General features: G+C 43.5%; 2 protein-coding genes across 3 annotated transcripts in view; both read right to left on the reverse strand.

Annotated features, from left to right (window-relative positions):
• Nucleotides 1-5305, reverse strand: part of Exog (endo/exonuclease (5'-3'), endonuclease G-like) — a 32912-nt gene extending 27607 nt beyond the window's left edge. The window contains exons 1-2 of the mRNA XM_005386588.1: nucleotides 5064-5305; nucleotides 3318-3467 (exon numbers count right to left, since the gene is read on the reverse strand). Of these exons, the coding sequence (XP_005386645.1) occupies nucleotides 3318-3467; nucleotides 5064-5226 (313 nt within the window). The 5' untranslated portion in view covers nucleotides 5227-5305. The remainder of the gene's footprint in view (nucleotides 1-3317; nucleotides 3468-5063) is intronic.
• An 11721-nt stretch (nucleotides 5306-17026) lies between these two features.
• Nucleotides 17027-19791, reverse strand: part of Acvr2b (activin A receptor, type IIB) — a gene marked incomplete at its 5' end in the record, with an annotated part of 28709 nt that continues 25944 nt past the window's right edge. For both annotated transcript variants that reach the window (XM_005386591.2, XM_005386590.2), the window contains 4 exon segments: nucleotides 17027-17318; nucleotides 17793-17923; nucleotides 18015-18153; nucleotides 18909-19023. In XM_005386591.2, coding sequence (XP_005386648.1) covers nucleotides 17124-17318; nucleotides 17793-17923; nucleotides 18015-18153; nucleotides 18909-19023 — 580 coding nt within the window. In that variant the 3' untranslated portion in view covers nucleotides 17027-17123.

Here is a 19791-nt window from a genome sequence, read left to right on the forward strand (position 1 = left end):
AGCTTGAATTCGGGATTCTATGGCTCAAGTTTCTGGCATAGTTCAGATACTTCGTCTGAATTTAGAAAGCACTGGTCTAGGAAAGAATGCTTTTCATACTGTGAAGCAGTCTCATATAATTTTCATTCTGGCCTTTCCAATTAAAGACACACTACTCTGGATATATTTATGTAAAACAATGATCAAATGGCTATGCTATTTTAAACCTTAGTTACTAAATAATTTTTCAAAAGGACACCCATGTATTGTGTTCTTTACAATTATATTCTGACAAATTTTATGTACTGAAATAATGGATAAATATAGACTCACAACAATTTGTTCTGGGTAGGCACAGCCTAGGGGACAGATGTCTCTGACATCCTGCTTAATGCCTCTTAAACCGTAACAAAACAAACATTTAAGCTATGAGCTCCAGCCAGCATCACATGGGAAAAAAGAAATTTCAATTTTTACTCTTTTTGCTACCTCCAGAATGATTGGTTTGCCTTAAAGGACATCAGCAAATCCCAACCCTCTATTTCCACTGTCATAAAGTCCGAACTTGCTAAACTACAGAAACTATGAGGACAAACAGAATATGCTTAGACTACTACTCCTGTATTGGCCAGGAACAGTAGTATATGTCTGTAATCTCAGCACTCTGAGAGGCTGAGGCAGGAGGAAAATGATTTCTAGCCCAGCCTGGGCAATTTAGGGACTCAGCAGGACCCTTGTCTCTAAAAAAGGAAAAAGCTAAAAGAATGAGCTAGCGGGGGCTGGGGATTTAGCTCAGCGGCAAAGCGCCTGCCTGGCAAGCGCAAGGTTGTGAGTTCGGTTCCCGGTACCGGAGAAAAACCAAAAAAAAAAAGAATGGGCTAGGGGTGTAGCTCAGCGCAAATGTACTGGGTTCAACCACCAGGAATTGGGGGTGGGGGGTAACTGACTCCCAGTACTGAAAAAAAAAATGTAAAATGTAAACCTATGAAGTTCTGCTTCCAATGTAATTTCACTGAGCCAAGAGAATTTAGTTATCAGAGCCAAAGTCCACAGCAAAGTATCTAATACCTACTATTTTAGAAACACTTTATAAAGAAAAAAATAACTGGTACCACTGAAGGATTATTGAAAGAAACTGCTTAGTGTCATTAACTTTGTAATCGCGTCCTGTATACCGAGTTATCTGTGCCTGGTGCTCACTGCCCTTGAAACTCACTTGTGAGGATTTTCAAAAGCCTAAGGTGCCATTCTTGGGAAAAGAAGTAAATCTGCTTTCATCAGGTGTTGAGCAGCATCATCGCCAGAGGACTACATTCACCCACAACGGAGTATGGCTCTCAGACCCACAGCACTGCATGGATCTGGGATAGAGTCCGCATGCTAGCCACTCTGGGCCTCGGTGTCTCCGGAACATGCTTTTGATTTTCATTTTGAGGCCTCGCTGCTTGTACCAAGATGACTTTCCCTGCACATCTTCAGTGTGCAAGTAATAAGTTCCAATTCACTCTGCCCCTGGAGACACTCTTCTTGGGTTCCAGGTTAGTGTGGAGAGGGTCCACTACAGGACAACCTACTTGGGGTCCTTTCTCCCCCTATCAGGCTGCAGAATCAGACAAACTGCCAGAAGTGGCTTTACCACTCTGGCTTTACCCCAAATATGGCCTTGACAATTGTTCCCTATACTGTTGGCTCTTTGCCAAGTGGTTTTTTAAAAATAATTTTTATAAACTGCTCATAACATTTATTACTTTCAGTAGCAGTTAGTCTGAATAACTTCACCTGTCATTACTGAGTAAGGAAAATCTTCATATCAAAGTAAAGTAACACCCAGTATATTGCTTTGTATTTCCTATAAAACTGATTTGCTCTATTTTACCACCTCAAAAGTATACAACTCATGGCATTTACAACATATAACACCACTTTTCTTACATGCTTCTCAAACTGTTCATTTAATAGCAACATAAAATTACTAAAGTTGAAATTCCTTTTACCTTGGGAAAATTTCTCTTTTTTAAGAAAGTTCTCAAATTTGAGAAATCAATGAGTTTCTCTTGATGTAAATTTATAATCAACTTTCATTTCCACGATAAAGTCTTCAGTTACATCAGAGTGCCTCTACCGACAAGTACACTCCCAGCTTCCTGCTACACTGTTGTGTGCCATACACCAGTACACACCCATTTTAGTATTCATAGACTTAGCACACATTTTAAAGCAAAGCAGAAGTACATGGACCACAAAGCAAATTCAAAGGCAAATAACAAAATGGCAATAAAACAACTATGATAAAAGGTAAAATCCTTAATAATAACAGAGGTCATACAAATCAACTCAAAAAAAGATTATCCTAACTGAAAATGGATAAAGAATAATTTACAAAGAAAAAATAATCCACAAAATGTTACCACTCATTAATAATCAATAAGTACTAGTAAAATCAAAAATTTGGCAAAGCTTAATACTACTCAGCACAGACATGGGTGAAAAGTAGGACAAACAGTGATGGTGGAATGTAAACTGGAAAAATTTACCTAGAAACCAATCTGAACCTAATTACCAAAATGTGGTCATCTTAATTAAAGGGATATTCTGATGCAAGTATACATGAACAGATTTATGTACCTGCCTAACCTTCCAGCATCATTTCATCACATTTGCCCTGCTCCAGTTAGTTTACAGCCTTCTTTTAGTTTCCCAAAGGCACAAACTCTTTCCCACTTTGGGGTCTTCAAAGATACAACTTCTTTCTGCCAAGAATGCTCCTTACCATATACCACAGCCCATCCAATGCATATCAAGGTAACCACCATCCACCCCTTAATCTATTTTCTCGGAGAAGCCGCACTAATCAAAGTCATGTTCTCCTATTGTAATTTCACTGGTTCTTTACAGTTGCTTAATTATATCAACTTGTACCTGTTTCCTTTAGAAGAGCTGCAATCAATTATATGTTCATGATTATTTTTTGCTGTCAACCTACTACACCGGCTCAAAGTGTCATGGGGTAAGAGACCATTTACTCTGGTCACAGCGATATTCCCAAGGTTTAGCATGGTGCCAGACTCATAACAGGCATTAAAAACATTTGTTGACATAAAAACTGAACGATGTTCATTGTAGTACTATTGACGACAGAGCCTCCCAACTCATGTCAAGATGAAGATCCTCTCAGGCCTGCGACAGCTAGGAAGGGCCAAGCAGGGTCCATTTAATCAATGAGCCATACCAATATCCTTTCCTACATACAGTGTGAGAAAGGTAGAAAATGTTATCGATAATCCTCTTGAAGCATCTTTCAAGAATACCATTACTTTAATCTTCTTTTAACCACCTACCCACGATCTTGCTTTTGGATATATGCTCAAGAACCCATCTAGGCAGCCGCTTTGCCTGATCATAAGACAAGGCATGATTAGTGTAACACCTAGTCTCTGTGCCAGTTAAAGGAAATCCAAATTGTTCCAAGATAGCCTTTTCTTCAGATCCTAAAATGAAAAAAGAAAGGAAAAAGACAAAAACAAGATACAATTAGTGACTCATTAAAAGTAAATGATTATAAGCAAAGGGTGAGACTTATAAAGAGCCAGCTCAAAAGTCTAATCAAACAAAAGATTTCTTTTGCAATTATTAATTTTTTATTATTTAATGTATTCATTTATTATTAAGTAAAAAAAAAAAAGTCTGGAAAAGTACTGGTTTTGCCTGTAGTTGGCAGTATAGTTACATCATGAAAAAGTGCAGCCATCGAATTTTTTAAAAAAGAACTGGCTGAGGGTGTAACTCAGTAAGTGCAAGTGCATGAGACCCTAGGTTCAATCCCCAGCCCCAAAAATAAATAAGGATCTGATCTTGCCAGGTGTGGTGGCCCAATTGTAATCCCAGCACTCTTGGGAGGCTGAGGCAGGATAATTTCAAATTCAAGCCCAGCCTGGGCAATTTAGTAAGGTCCTGTCTCAAAATCTTAAAAGTGAAATTAAAAGGACCGGGGATTTGTTTGATATGTCAACCTACTACACCAGCTCAAAGTGTCATGGGGTACAAACACCCTGGACTCAAAACCCAGTACGGAAAAAAAAATAATAATAAATGATACATAAACAAGGATTTAATCTTAATCTCTCCGCTCCCTCCCCCAAACCTATACAAAACCAGCACTCACAGTAAAAACATCATTAGTGAACGTTAGGCACTGATATGACTGACCGGATGAAAAAGAACCTACATACTTATGGTTTAAGACTGACTGCAGGGACAAACGCGGTCTTGCTTTAAGTTTTTCAAAAGATCATCATTCGCGGACCTCCTCAAAGCTCTGGCATTGAAGCACTGAGATGTGCGCTGCAGCAAAACAGTAAAAGCGACACTGTTGGCTGGGCCTGGCGGCGCTCGCCGGTAATCCTCTGCAGACTGAGGCAGGAGGATCACTACAAGTTCAAAACCAGCCTGGGTTACATACAGTTCAAGGCCATTCTGAACTATGTAGCAAAACTCTGTCTCAAAAAATAAAAACAAAAACAAAGCGGTGCCGTTTTTCCCGGCAGGAGAAACCAGGCGCACACGTAAGAGCAGGGCAGCTCCCGGGTAATCCTCTCGGGATGCCTCTTCCAGTTCGCAACCCCTACAGCAGCGCTCCGGTTAGAGCAGGTAAATTAGCTCATCCAGGAAACGTGCGTGTGCTCACTTCGGCGGTCAAAGACAAGCGCTCCCGGGCTGGGCATTTAGCTCAGCGGCAAAAGCGCCTGCCTGGCAAGCGCAAGGTCGTGAGTTCGGTTCCCGGTACCGGAGAAAAAAAAAAAAAAAGACAAGCGCTCCCGCCCCGTCACCCGCGGCTTCACACACTCCGAGGAGGGGCTGGCAGGATTCCTCCTTGGAACGAGGACGCTCCTCTGCCAACACTGCGCGCTTGCCGCTCCTTCGTGCACGCTCACCGAACGCCCGTCCGCACCAGCGCTGGCTGGCTCCGGGCGGCTCCGGCACCGTCTGGGAGGGACGGGGCGAACCGCATCGCGGAGGACGCTGGCAGCAGCAGCACTCCGGGGGCGGGCTGCGCGGTGCAGGGCCCCAGCGGCCCAAACACTTACCGTCCAGCCCCCTGGCTGTCCACGTTGCCTCCGCGTCCCGTCTCCGGAAGAACTGCAGGGCCATCAGCCCCGTTCCCGCTGCGCCCACTGCAGCTCCGGCCACAAAGCCATTCAGAAATCGCCGGGAGCCTCTGAGGCGGGAAGCAAAACTCTTGGCAGCCATCGCTCTCGAAGAACCGCACTTCTACCACTGCGCATGCGCGCTCCGAGTTTGACGCTTCAAAGCCAATCTCCACCTTGGGTCCCTGACACGCATGCGCAACCTGAAGCGTAGCCGGTGGCACCTAGTCCCTCCCGCGCCTTACAGGCCTAACGCGGCACCCTAGCGACAAACCTGTAGGAGCAGGCGCCCCCGCATCCACAGCCGGTCCACTAGGCCAGGAGATGGTGGGAGTATGACTTCTTGAGGGGCAGTGGTGTGCACATACTGTCCTGAGATCATTTAGTAGGTGAGTAAACATTGCTGTGTGGTCCACCAAGGCCCCCTGAGCATATTCCAAGTCAGATCCGACTTCAAAATATGTGCGGTACTGGGATTCAACCCGCTCACGCTGTTATATACGAATATGCCTACCCATTTTAAAAATATTTTTGTACGTTTATCTTTTCTTTCAGCCACTTACTAATCTTTTCTTTCAGCCACTTACTAAATGTCCTTATTAAGGCTAATAGGTTTTTTACCATTATATCAGCAAAAACGGTAATTTATTTTCCAGTATCCATACTGATTTAGTATTACCTTCACCTAATCTTCAAAGCAGTTGTTTCCTGTTTCAAACTTTAGAATAGCTTTAATACTTATGATAAAATGTTTATTTCATGGTCTACCATACTGAAATCATTTTTCTTTAAACTGTTATCTCAGTATACTGATATATTTTTAAAATCTTTACTTTGAAATTTTATTTTTTATTCACGTATTGTTGCTACCAGGGATTGAACTCAGGACTTTGTGCTTGCCGAGCAAGCCGCTGTGCCGCTGAGCTATATCCCTGGTCTACTTTGAAAATTTTAGACTTTCAGAGAGTTGCAAATTCCTCAGATTTTCCAAATGTCTACTTTTATCATTCTGTGTATATATGTATATGTATGTTTCCTAAAATATCTGTAAATTCTTTGCCTTTAACCTCTTAGTATTTATATTTACTAGAAATAAGGGTATTCTCCTCATTAATCATAGTGTGACCTCACCAACTTTATTTACTGTGGCACCAGATCTGGCACCATGCAACTTCTGCAGCTGATCATGCAAGCAAACATTTTGAATTAAGGAAGCCACAAGAGCATAACTAAAGACACTCACGAAAGAAGACTCTCAGAACTGCTTCAGAGAGTGGCAAGAACAATGGGTTTGTGTTTGAAGTAGGGGGATGTTGTGGTTTGTGTCTGATGTCCCCCTAAAGCCTCATGCAGTCATAGGGGAAGGGCTTTTCGAAGGCAGCTAAATCTGGAGTTTGTGATTGGTTCATTGTCTGGTGCTGGGATTGTGGGTGTGAGTGCTACCCCGACCCTAGGGCAGGTAGTCTGCACACAATATATAAGGGAAGAAAAAAAGTCTTCCTCGCTCTTTTGCTCTTGTTGCCTTTGCTGCGTTCCACCTCCATTAACTGTCACCCCTGTGCTATGTGCCACACTGCCTTGGAACCAGCTGATGGACTGAAACCTCTACAAACTGTGAGCTAAATAAACCTTTCCTTCCTTAATTTTGGGCACTGAGTGTTTTGTCTCAGCAACGAGAGAAAAGTAAGATAAGGGTATTTTTTAAGTGGGATTGATGGTCATGTGTTTTACTGTAATAGCATTCCTTAAATTAAAAATTCACTTTATCACACATATATTCCATAAACTCTCACACATAAATGTCTGTCATTTTGCAGCACAATCCCCAGCTTTCCATGTGCATTTAGTTCTATTTCTTGGCAGTTAGAAAAACTTATCAAGTTGCTATTTCTTAGCAATACTTTTTACCTAGATGATGGTCAATCAGTAGGAGGCCATTTCTAACCAACTGAAGAAGTACACAGTTCTGACAGCCTCAAACAGGAGGCTGTGCCCCTCCAGCCCACCGGTCAAGGTAGAGCTGCTCTCTGCCATCAACAGCAGCTTGCATGCCAAGCAGAAACTGACAGGCTGACTCCAGCCAGACCTACAAGCAGGGAAATTGTGTGTTTCTCAAATCCCAATGAAATAAAACTTCAATCCACTACCATGTGATTAAGAGAAACAACAAAGGTGTTTTATTATGATTATTTTATTTTCATATACAAAAAGATAAAACTTGAAATAGTTCTATATTTTTCCTCCTATCTGTTGGGGTGTGGCTGCTTCTTCACACAGGGGGGAAAAACTACATTCACATCGGTTTGAGGACCCAGTGCAGAGTTTAAGCAGCAAAACCCCAACTTAGCAGATCTAATTTCAAACTTGACACTCATTTCTAAAATTACCACAGTAGAAAGGAACAAAGATCCACTGCAAATGAATGAACTATGATACAATAGTCTTTCCAAAATGTTTTCATTTTGCAACTGTAATTACATAGACGTCTGCTTCAGGCCATTTTAGGTGTGTGTGTGTATATGTGTGTGTGTGTAATACATATATAAATCAGCACACTTTTCAAATCCAGACAGGGTAACAGCACAAGCTTAACTCTGTATATATATATGTATATATTTTAAAACAGGATACTTTAGTATAATTTTTGTTAATTCAGTAGTACAAGCTATTTCTGTCCTACAAAATTTTTATTTTATAGCTACAAGGGTGAAAAGTGACCTACTACATTTACATCTCACATATCCTGGTATACAAACAGTACTTATTGGTTTTGAGCCAAAAACTAGAAGTCTTTAGTTTTATCACTTGCAAGAGCTTCCTCACTTCCATAGCCTTAAATCATACACTAGTCACAATTCCAGAGTTTGTAGTTACTCCTCATTTTAAACTGTGAGAAACAGGTGAATCCAAACTTTTAATTACAATTTGTATGTACAAGTTAGGTAACACAACTCAGGAAGACTTAGCTACCCATCCTAAGCCCAACACACACATTCTTCACTAAGTTAAACAAGTCTTAGGGTTTTCCTTCTTTCCCTTACAAATAATGTACAAATTTAGAAGTAGCTGGTAAAACTTACATAAGATGTTAAATAAAAGGTGACTTTTCTGTTGATTCAAAACTGTTCCTGCGAATTTTATACTCTGCCGTGTTCTGTAATTTAATGTCTACTACATGCAGAAAGCTCTTTTCACAAGAATTGACATCAAACACGATGTAGGTTAAATTTACAGTACTGTATAGTTATTCAGATTCAAGGACAAATGTGGAAAATATTAACAGGTGAAAACTTTGGCCTTTGCCATTACCATTAAGATCATGTCAAATTCATAAGCAGATTCTTTTGTACAGTTGAAAAATGGCAGCATGTGAGTCTGTGGTATGGAACTGAAATCTAGAAACATGTTTCTCATCTGCGGTAACCCTCTCCTTCAATTCTCAAGTACTGCTCAATTTTCATTGCATTTTTACAGAATTCTAGAAAAAAATGAGGGGGAAAAAAGTCGCTGTCATTTTAACAACTAATCCCCCCAATGGTAGTCTTAGCATTTCAAATGGGGTCTCCTGAAGAATCTCCAACAATCACTTTTCCCAGACGGCCTCTTGATAATGACTTTGACACTTTTCAAATTAAAACTCAGATGTTACCTAATCTTTCCTATTCTCATGTCTGTCATTGTTGGTAAAATTTGGATGATTGCATTTTCCCTTATGGAGAAATTATTTGGCTATACATAAACTTAACTTGTGGCAGTGCTCTGAGAAAACCCCACTTGGGCTAAAGCACTTCAGGGACTGACAGTCCACTGAACAGGACAGAGCCCAAACACTCAGAAGGCTGAGCCAGGGCCCACTGGGAACACACTGTCCTCGGTGTCCACAGTCAGCAGGACAGCAGGACAGCCCAGGCAGGCGGCTCACATGGCTGAGTTACTACTTTTAATCTTGGTCTGCCATTTATGCCCCAGAGACAAAAATTCAGATGACTGCTGGTTAATTAAGCTTTTTGAACTGGTAGAAAAGGCTCTTTAAAAATATATATATATATATATTTATTTAAAATACATCATAATGACAAACAGCCATATCCCACAAAGCCTAATTTCACAGCAACATATGCTACAGATATCTTCCCAAAATGCACTGTGGTGGATGGTGGGTTTTTATCCTGCCATTTAAAGGAATGTTCTACATTTGAGCTTTAGCAACTAGAAATGTGTTATAAAGAGCTCATCTTTGGAACTAATTTGCATGTAAGACCAGCCAGTCGAGTTGTTTTGCCTCTTCAGACAAGCGTGAGAATACTGAAAACAGCAGAACTCGGAGAAGCACAGGAAGCACCACTCAGACGACATTCCGTGGTGACAATGCACAGCACTAGGATAAGCTCACCAGAAGCTCCCGTGTCAGTCCTTGGAAAGAGTTCTGCTTTGAAACAAGTGCCTACACAAGGTAGGGCTCCTGCATGTATATGTTAAGTCTGCAGTATCAAGAGGACCCAGATGGTGACACTGTTCAACATAAGGTCTGAGGTAAGTGGTTCTTAAAATACCTGGATCACAGAAGTGTATCCAGAAATTAGAGCTAGGAAAAAGGAAGGTAAAGGGCCTGGGGCTAGAAAAGACACGTAGGAAAAAAGCTTACAGCAGTTGCTTTTGGGGGAAGTGGGTGACAAAAACAAAGGCACAACAGAGTTACATTCCAAGACAGGTGGCTGGAGAGCAAGAAATGTTGTTCTATGGGGAACAGAAAAAAGAGAGATGAGTTGATTCCTGGAGTGCTAGATGTAAAACTAAGTTGATTCCCGGAGTGCTAGATCCAGAATTAAGTTTATTCCCAGTATAAAAGGGCTGAAGTGTAAAACTATACTCTAAAGCAGAACAAACAGAAAGCACAGATGTTTTAAAATGACATGAAAGAATCTCTTAACAAAACTATATCCGGTGTCCCTCTGGAAGCCACAGCCTGAAGACATCAGGCAGGATGTGGGGGGACAGGCCTTCACCTTAGCCTCAGATAGCACAACGGTTTAGCTTAATTATTCACTTCCCCTTTCCTCTTCAGAAGCTTCCCCCAAATATCCATCTACCATCTACCTGAAAATAAAAAGGCTAAAGTGAAGACCGCCTCCCACACAATGGCAGTGACGCTGACCTTTGCAGGAACCTCTGAGGACACGTGAAGGGTTTCCTCTGTTACTGAGCATCAAGCCAGCTCAACCACTCTCATCTCCAAATCAGAGCTGACCACAGGAGACACACGTGCCTAGCAGTTCTCCATTTAACTGGATCACTGTGTCCACATGGCCCCCAACCGCTGTTTCTGAAGAATTACTCAACTGGAAAATCTGGTCCTAGAGAGTTCAGTTTGGTGGAACTCAAAACACCAAATCTTCATTTCAAAGGTTTTATAACCTAAATCATATTTATTCCAGTCCTATCCTACCCCAATCTGCACCCCACACAGTGTGTTCCCCTCAAACACACTCACACGATTATATTCTGTGAAAGGAGCTTACAAATGAATTGTTAATCTCAGAACCCTTCGTTCAAAAGGAAATCTCAGGAGGAAGCACAATGTCAAACACACTGCAGACCCACTCCCTCTCCCAGCCCTTTTCCTCCTGATCTGCAAGGAGCCAAATTGAAACATGGCTCTCCTGCACCACCTCAAGTGGAGTTTGGGCCAAAGAGACCTAGAAACTGACTGCAGGCTGCCAGTGTATACAGGAGTCCAAGCGAGCACTTAACAGTTCCACACCACTCATGCTCCAGTGTACAGTTATCCTGAAAAGTAAAGCTCATCAGCTCTCATTACAAAAGCATTCTTATTCAAACTCACTACGCTTTATAAAAATAATCTGTGGTATAAAACCATCTCCACACTGTGTAAAAGAAATCTGTCAGGTGATATAACTAAATATATATATGTAGAGCTATAGATTTTTTAAAGTAAAATTTCAAGTGTTGTATCTCTATTATATAACCTATTCTTTTATTTACAAGGCTATCTAACAACATCGATGCAAACATGATTAGGAAAGTCAGGGAATGGGCCCATACCCAACCAAGAGTGCAAGTTTACAAGACTCAAGACAAAATTCACTCATTCACAAAAACCCACCCTCATTGGACTGAAAAACTAATGGATCACATTTTTCATAGCTCAAAAACCTAAACTTTACAAATGAATGTAACACTTTTCTGCAGGCATCCAATACACACTGCATACACCCATATGGCCTTGTGTATATTTCTTTAATGCCCCATGGCTGGTTTACAATAGTTCTTAGAATTGCCTAAGCCCTAGACCAGTGTGTATGAACCTAGGCACAACTGTCACAGCAGGCTGTTTGTTATTGAAAGCTCTAAAAGGTTTACCATCGGTGACCTAGTGGGAAAACACTGCCCTGGAGGGAAAAAGGTCAGTGCAGAGCCTATCACCACACACAGGTACTTGAAGAATATGCATGTTAATTCTTCAGCAGAAACTGCTTGTTAGGTTTATGTGCTGCCATAGGAACAAATGAAGCCATCACTGGTTTTGGCACTACAAGGATACAGAGAGTACCACATTCACTCATACCTGGAAGATACCATCATGAAAATGTTAAACCGCAGGACAAACTTAAATAGTGATAAATGCTTTAAATGCAAATCTTCTCCAAGATGGGGTGTGGTGGTACACTCCTGTAATCCCAGCACTTTGAAAGGTTTAGACAGGAAGATCCTAAGTTTGAGCCCAGCTCAAACAATTTGGCCACTTAAGAGAAACTCTGCCTCAAAATACAAAATTAAAATTAAAAAAAAAGAGCTAGGCTGAAGCTCAGTATGAAGGTCCTGGGTTCCATTCCCAGTACTTGGAGGGGAGGGTTTCCCTCAACCAAACCAGAGGTTACAGTAAACCCCAAGAGGGTGTGAAATAGGAACATTCAAAATATCCTCAATAATTTGGACTTTTATGTGTTGCTAGTTTGATGGGCTTCTTTTTTTTTTTGAGACAAGGTCTTACTATGTTAGTCAGGTTGGCCTTGAACTATGTAGTGAGTTCTACAACCTGACCTTGAACTCGCAGTAAGCCTCCTGCCTCAGCCTCCTGAGTGTTGAGATTATAGTTGTGCACCACTCCACGTGACTCAATAGGCCTTTTGAACTCATGAATTATTTTTTAAAATGTCGTTAGGTTAAGTGAATTAACTTCCAAAGGAGTATTTCAACTTTTTTTTTTCCTACAAAACTAAATTACTATCTCAAATAACTTTTCCAAGTTTTCTAAAGGTCTGGGATACATTCACAGGTAGACGGCTAGTCACATATCAACTACCAAATCTTACCTAAAGAATCACGTGCATAACCCTGAATGCATTAAATGTTTAAAATCTAGATTGAGAAGATATACAATTCATCCACTGAAGTACTGGGCCTTTTATCTAAAAGACAATGTTGATCAAGACTTGAACTCTTCATTCCTCCTGAATGTATTAGCTGCTGAGTATTTTATTAGTTTAGTTTTTCTTACAGCCACTGACTACGAAATTTCACCTTAGCAAACTGAGAAGGAGGAAGGGCCACCTTGCCCCTCCCTTTCTGGCTGCTTCCTCGGGAGGATGAGAGTAGATCAGGAGATGTGCTGTGTGGCTTGGAAAGGTGTGTTGTAATGCCCAGAGATGTAGCCAAGCCTGGCTCTCTCTCCAAAGATATGCCATCGAAATCCAACAGCCTTAGACAACTGAGACTGAAGATGAAACTGAAAGAACTCTTGGAAACTGCTTTCCAGTTTAGATACTCTGCTGGCAAGCCAAGTTCTTTAGAATAGTGACTGGTTTTTCAACCTGTACTACAGATTCTAAGAACTTACCTACTTCTGCTTACTAATTATTTAGGGGAGAGAAAACCAAATAGCAAATCCTTTTATTACCAATAAGTGAATAGGAATTTTATATTACATACTTTAAAAAGGCACAGTTCTGTTGCAAGACAGCCATCTGGTCTTCCCACTCTGGATGCAACAGTCACTTCCCTGCCTTCATTCCTTGAGCACAGAGGCCACACGACAGACTTCTCAGCCAGGGCACATGGACATTCAATACACAGCTGGGCCTGCCAAGAGAAAAACCACACACAAAGCCCAAGCCCCCGGACAGAGTACCTGAAGATAAGAATGTGGCCAAATGGAGAAGGCGACAGTGAGAAACTGCAGGGTCATATATTGTGCTTCCTAAATCAAGCAGTCTGAGGGTTAGCCTAGCCCCTTGGGGCAAGCTTTGTGGCCTGAAGATGAGAGCCTTCCTTTTGCTGAGCATGTGAGGACGAGGCCCTCACCTCCTACAGGTGTTCAGGGCTAGACAACGTCGTTCTCTTTTTGCACTAACAACTCCAAGTGCAGACAGAATGAATTCAGAATCAAAAGCAGCTGGCACCACTTTGCCTGGCAGCCAGGCATCCTTCTCCCCTAAACATCCCATGTGTACCCCTTGCCTCCTCATGCTAGGGACCAATGGGAAAACACCAGTTCATGTCGTGGTCCCAGGATACTCTGGTGACTATGTCCACGGGCTTCCCTGCCAAGCCATCCCTCAGCGTTGTCTGCAGGACCCTGTGACATAATGGCCTTTGTTTTTACCTGTGTCCTATTGCCCTGGCTCATCCCTGGATTTCTCTAGCTAGGGGTGACTTCACACTGTTACCATAGGCGCTTCCAACCAGACCTGCCAATGTCCATCCCCAATCAGGAGCCTGCTTAAACAGTAGCACATAGAAAAGAAGGAGCAAGAATCCTTGGTTGCGCCTCTCTCACCCTGAATAGGACAGCCCCTCCATGGACAGGAAAAGTGATGACAGGTCCCACTGCCACTCATCTTCCACGGAGCTTGGGGCAATAAAAAAGTAGCAGTTCTCTGAACCTCCAAAATGGATATTGTGTAACGTATGGAGAGGAGCACAGACAGAGGCCCTGTGACACAATCATCGTCATCATCAATGCAAACTAGGGCTCCCCTCAGACAGCATATGACAGCAAACGAACAGATACTCTGGGCAAAAGAGTTCTCAGAGCCACTCCCTAGAAGGAAATCACCCACTTTCCAGCCATTAGCAACCAGGTATACATCTGAGGGGCACATTTTACAGCATGAGGGAAGAGACAGACTAAAACCCCAGGAACGGACACAGACCTTCAGTCTCTCCCTTTACCCAGCCATACCAAACAGGTACCGACCCCTGGCACTTCATTCTGATAGCAAGGCTCCACAGGGACACTTCAGTATCTAGGCACAGGGTCAGCTAAGAGGGAAGCCACTCAGAGAAAAGGCATCAGGCTGGCCTGCTGCACTGTGGCCTGACTGGAAGGTCCCATGTCATGGCCACAGTTCAACACTCCCTCAGCCAGGCCAACACTTCTATGAATCCAACCAGCAGAGATAAGAAAAACCACCCAGAGGAAACCTAAAACCAAAAAGAAAGCTGGAGTTTAGTGTTTGGCACCAGGTAGAATTGGTGATCTGATTATTCCTGTAGTGAATTACCTAATTTTATTTGTTTCTTCTGAGGGAGAAAAGTAGAGATGCTCCCACTGCCTGAGAAGAAAGCTAAAGAAAGTAGATATGGCACTTTTCAATAAATACTTTAAAGCTTCTTAAAGAAATAAGTGGAAAAGAAAAGCAACTGCTGTAAGGCCTATTTTGTGGTTTAAAAATTATTCTGAGGGAAAAGACAACATAGCTTACAAAAACAAAAACAAAACGCCTGTCCGCATAGCCGTCTGGCCAGACCACATTTTGACCCATGAAGCAAATACCAAGCTCTGAGGGGAGGAAACTGGCTTCCCCCAGCACCCTGTGCCCCAACCCCCAGAGCAACACCACCCCATAGTAGGGTGAGATGCCACACACAGCACACTGAGCAGAGGCAGCTACCTCCACGTACACGGTGCCACTCACTTTGCTGACCCCATGGACCCTTGGGCTGGCCAAGAGCAAGACCCTCCACCCAGATGTGCTCCTTTAGAACTGCCCTCCAGGTACAGCGCGCAGGCAGGCGCGGCCCATCTCCTCAGGGACACCGCTGCTAACCAACTTAAGGAATTAAACCTCAGGTAAAATTAGCTCACGTGGGCCTAACGGCCATTCCCACCAAGCTCAAGTGGAGCTGTCACTCTCAACACTGACCCATCAAGTCACAGGGAACACCTGAGCGCCCCCCCATTAGCCCCAGAGGAGGTCTCCTCAGTTCACAGAGGTCAAGCTCTGCCATCACCCACCAACTCACCTATCCTAAATATTCAAGAGATGTGATGTTTTTAAATAAAACAGTCTACAGAAACTGGAAGGAAAAGCCTTCCCAACAAAAGTGATGAATGCCCAGACTCAGCCCAGACAGCCAACCTACTTACAGTCAATGATAATTATTTACAGGGGGGCTTTACCAAACAAAAATAGTAGTACTCCCTAAAAGACACAAATGTGGGTTTTTTTCCTCTATTTTTTAAAACTTCCTTGTCATAAAAGCCAACTTACATTGAAATATACTTACTACAAGACAACACAACTAACAAAATACATAATAAAACTTATACAAGTAGAAAAAATTCTGAGGTATTTCTGGTTTGAGGTGGTCTGTGGTCGTGAAGTTTTAATTCTTTTATTTCTTAAAATTTAAACCTCGGAAGCCACATAGCAAAGCCTACGTGTATATGTGGATATGGACGTTTTGTTTGAAAACAAATTTAGTATGTTCCAAAAAGTAAAAAATTCAAATGTCGAAACAGCAGCATCAGGAACATTCACTGACTAGAGCAAGGTTATGGCAAAATAGAAAATATTTTAGACTATGTACCATTTCAAGGGGTCTGGAGAAAGCCGCATCCACAAGTTACAAAAAGGGGTCAGTGAAGTCAACACAGCGGGTGGAGCCAGAGCTGTATGGCTCAGAAGGCCCCAGAGACACAGGTCCTGGAGGGGTTGCTCAGCCAGCTTCAGCTGTGAAGGGCCCCCATGGGCATTTTGTGAACTGCTCTAGGAGGAAGTGGTGTTTCAGTATTTCCTCCATTAAAGATATTTATAGAATTGGGTCTTATGAAGAATGTTCACTAAACTATGACGATTTCTGCCTTTGTGTCATCTTAAAATTTTTCAGCAATGTTTCATCCCATAGCCAAGCCCAAAAGTTACTGGAAAAAAACTGGTCGGGACCCTGAGCTGCCCCTGTTCTCAGACTTTCTCCAAACCCCACACTTGCCATTAATGCTCGGCCCACAAGGTCCTTGCTCTCAATTCCTGGTTACCTGAGAAGTAGCCTCCATAGCAAAGGATGTTGCTCTGCACGTGCCTGAGTCCAGTGTAGCTCTGTTCCAACCCCTACCCAACACCTCCTCCCCTTCCAACTCCTGTCCAAACCATCCTTCGTCCTCATCCCAGTTCTCCTTGGTCAGGACAACACCCGTTAGATCCGTGAAAGACACATCTGCTGTTTCTTACGCTCACTGCCTAGAAAGGGAGAAACACAAAACAAAAGGTGGGGAGGGAGGGTAAGGGTGGAGGGGAGGAAGTCCTCTTCTGAGGAAGGTATGTTCTTATGTAACAGTCTTCAGAGTTTCCTCTAGTAGAGTTTGCAGCATTAAGTTTCCTAAGACAGGAGATGGGTTTCTTTGTGTCACAGATTCTGAGACAACAAACAAAGAGAAAGTGGGAAAAATGAATCCCAAAGGACAGGAGGTGGCTGAGGCTCCTCAGCATGGCGCTGGTTCTGCATTCACAGCTCAGCACCTCAACGCCTGCTGACATGTCCGCTGTTCGCGATACAGTAGAGCAATATGCTGGTAAAAACTGATCCAATCCAAAAATAATATTAATAATAATAATTATAATAATTATAATAATAATAAAAAGTCAAGGTCAAATAGCAGCTGCATTTTTTACGTGTTTGTTGGTTTTATAAGATTTCCAAAACAAAACACAACTTTTTTCTTCAGATCCACTGAGTCTGCAGAGACACGTCCTGGGCTTAGATGCTGGACTCTTTAGGGGGCAGGTCCACGTTGGTGACGGAGGTCACCAGGGAGACAAGACAGTCCGAGGTAGTGCCGTTGACCGATCTCCGGATCAGGGACACTCGCTCCTCCACGCAGCCTGCAGAGAGGCGAGCCTCTGCATCGTGGTCCCAGCACTCCTCAATGGTCACACAGAGCTGGGCCAGGCCCTGAACAGCGGGGGAAGAAAGGGGAAAGATAACCTCATTAGAGCCCCTTGGTGAGAATGAGCATGGGGGACAGTAAACTTGATAATGCTCCTCCAGCCCCCACTCACAAGCTGGATCCAGGGCAAGCTGTGGTCATCAGGATGCCTGCCCTCCTGGAAACCACCACCCTGAGCCCACTCACCTCCCACAGCCTCCAGAAGGGTTCACTGAGCCACCTGGCCTCTCCTAGGGCAGACACCCTGAACAGTGATATTCAAATCAAATCTTCTGCAAAGCCCAAATAAACAAGCCCAAAGTATAGCGGTTCAGTCACACTGGGCATCGAAGGGGGCATCATCCTACTTACTCCCCATACCCACCCAGAGCCACCTGCCTAGGGTCCAGGGAGCATGGCAGCTTCCTCTGTGCCCTATTCACCCTTGATCTCAGGCTCTTCCTATACACAGAGGTCCCTTCTTCTATGAAGCCCCTCACCGGGTGCTTCAGCCAGTGATCCTTAATAGTAGGCCTCATCTTCTTGTGCACAACCACCTCCTGCAGCTCCTCTAGAGAAGGGTGCTGGCCGATCTCCTCCTCAAAGGGAAGCATATACTCGTCCACAGGTCCTACGAGGAAAGAAAGTCTAGTGGGATCACCCCAAGGCCTGGCAGCTCCTGAACCCCAACCTGAGATGTCCAAAGCCACCATCCCACTCACCATCTGCAGCCCTGCAGCGAGACACCAGCTCCCACAGCACCAGGCCCATAGCATACATGTCAATGCGCAGGAAGGCGTCTCGTTGGAAGTTGATGGCTCCCTCAAGCACTTCAGGGGCCATGTACCGTCTGGTGCCTACCTGCATGAGGATGGAGGAGGGCAGGATCTCCAGAGACTGACCAGGCACAAGCAAACACACCATTGGGCAGGGGAGCTACAGCCGATGTACACCAGATGGGGGCAGGGTGGTAGGCTTCAGGTAGGATGCAGGGATGGGAAGCCTTGATTCACTGCACTCACAGCAGAGTTACAAATTACATCTGATGATATTTTTTATAGAATTGTTAGCAAATTGCTACAGCAATACCATGAGGAGCTACATCAAAGATGTATTTTACTGAGATTAAGGCTAAAAGCAAAGGCAGAAAAAACATTTACAAATATCATTAGCTGACTGTTTTAGGACAGTTTGCTGGGTTTAATTTTTAGCTACTTTTTTTAAAGATTCCTGGTTTGGATCTTAGTACTTTTGTTGTTGCTGTTGCTGTTGAGACAGGGTCTTACTAAATGGCCCGGGCTGGCCTCAAATTCAGAGTAATCATCCTTGCCTTAATCTCCTGAGTGTGCCACCATGTCCAGCAATCTTCCTGTTTTATCCTGTTTAATAACTGTGATTGAACAAGAAACTGAGACTACAAAGTTAAGTGGCTAAAATCCCAATGGCCCAGGGAAGCTTCACCAAGCTCCAGGTCTTGGTTTCCACACAGGCACAAAAAGAGCCCTGTTCTCTGAGCGCTCTGAATTCATGAAGTGATCTCTGTCCCTCACCTCACCAGCTGAATACCAGAGCATCCCCTTGGCCAGGCCCCTCATTTTCCCACCCAGGATTGGTACCTGGCCATGGGTATCCCCTGGCGGTTTTCCTGGTTCGAACCGAACAGCCAGGCCGAAGTCAGCCAGCACAGCCGTGAGGTCACTCTTCAGCAATACATTCTTGCTCTTAAAGTCCCTGTGGAAACAAGTGGGCCTAGATGAAACAGAACAACATGGCCAACACATTCTTCACCTAAAGACCACCTTGATCTCAAGATCCAGAGTCTAAGCCCCCCACACGCCATCTGGGGTGCAGACTCTGTGTTAGGGTACAGAGGTGAAGCATCTTCAGGGGCCCACACATGGGTGGGAATTCCCTGTGGCCCTGGGTAGAAGGTTTCCGCCAGGGTTGGCGAAGACATTCCTCTGCCAATGGCTAGACTGACCCTGCCCCAGTCCCCAAAGTATCAAAACCCAACCCAAATATTCTCAGAGGGGTTGGGGGCAGGTACATTGGCCTTTATTTCTAAAAATAATTTACAATATTTAGAATGTGGATGAAAGGAGAAATTTAAAGTCAACTTGCCAAGAACCCTATGCAGGCCATATAGGCAGGCAGAGCACAGTACCAGTGTTTGCACGGCTCCACCCCATACCAAAAGAGCTACTTTGAGGCCTCAACTCTCCCAGTACTGTCTCAACCTTGCTGGAGATGATTAAACTTGAGTAATATAAAAAAGCTTTGGGCAGCCTCTGGCAGACTTACAATACATTACTCTTAAATTGAACTATATGCAGGATGCAACATTCAACCTTTTGACCTACAAAGTGGCAATTTCACACAGTCAACCTTCCGTGTCATTACTGTTGACATCATTATGGATTCTTTGGCTTTGAAGTCTAGAATTCAAGGTGTCTTCCCCTTCCTCATAGGCATGGAGCCAGACTAGTATGAGACATTGAT

This window comes from Chinchilla lanigera, unplaced genomic scaffold, assembly GCF_000276665.1.
Source record: "Chinchilla lanigera isolate Chin_1 unplaced genomic scaffold, ChiLan1.0 scaffold00026, whole genome shotgun sequence".
NCBI classification, from domain to species: domain Eukaryota; kingdom Metazoa; phylum Chordata; class Mammalia; order Rodentia; family Chinchillidae; genus Chinchilla; species Chinchilla lanigera.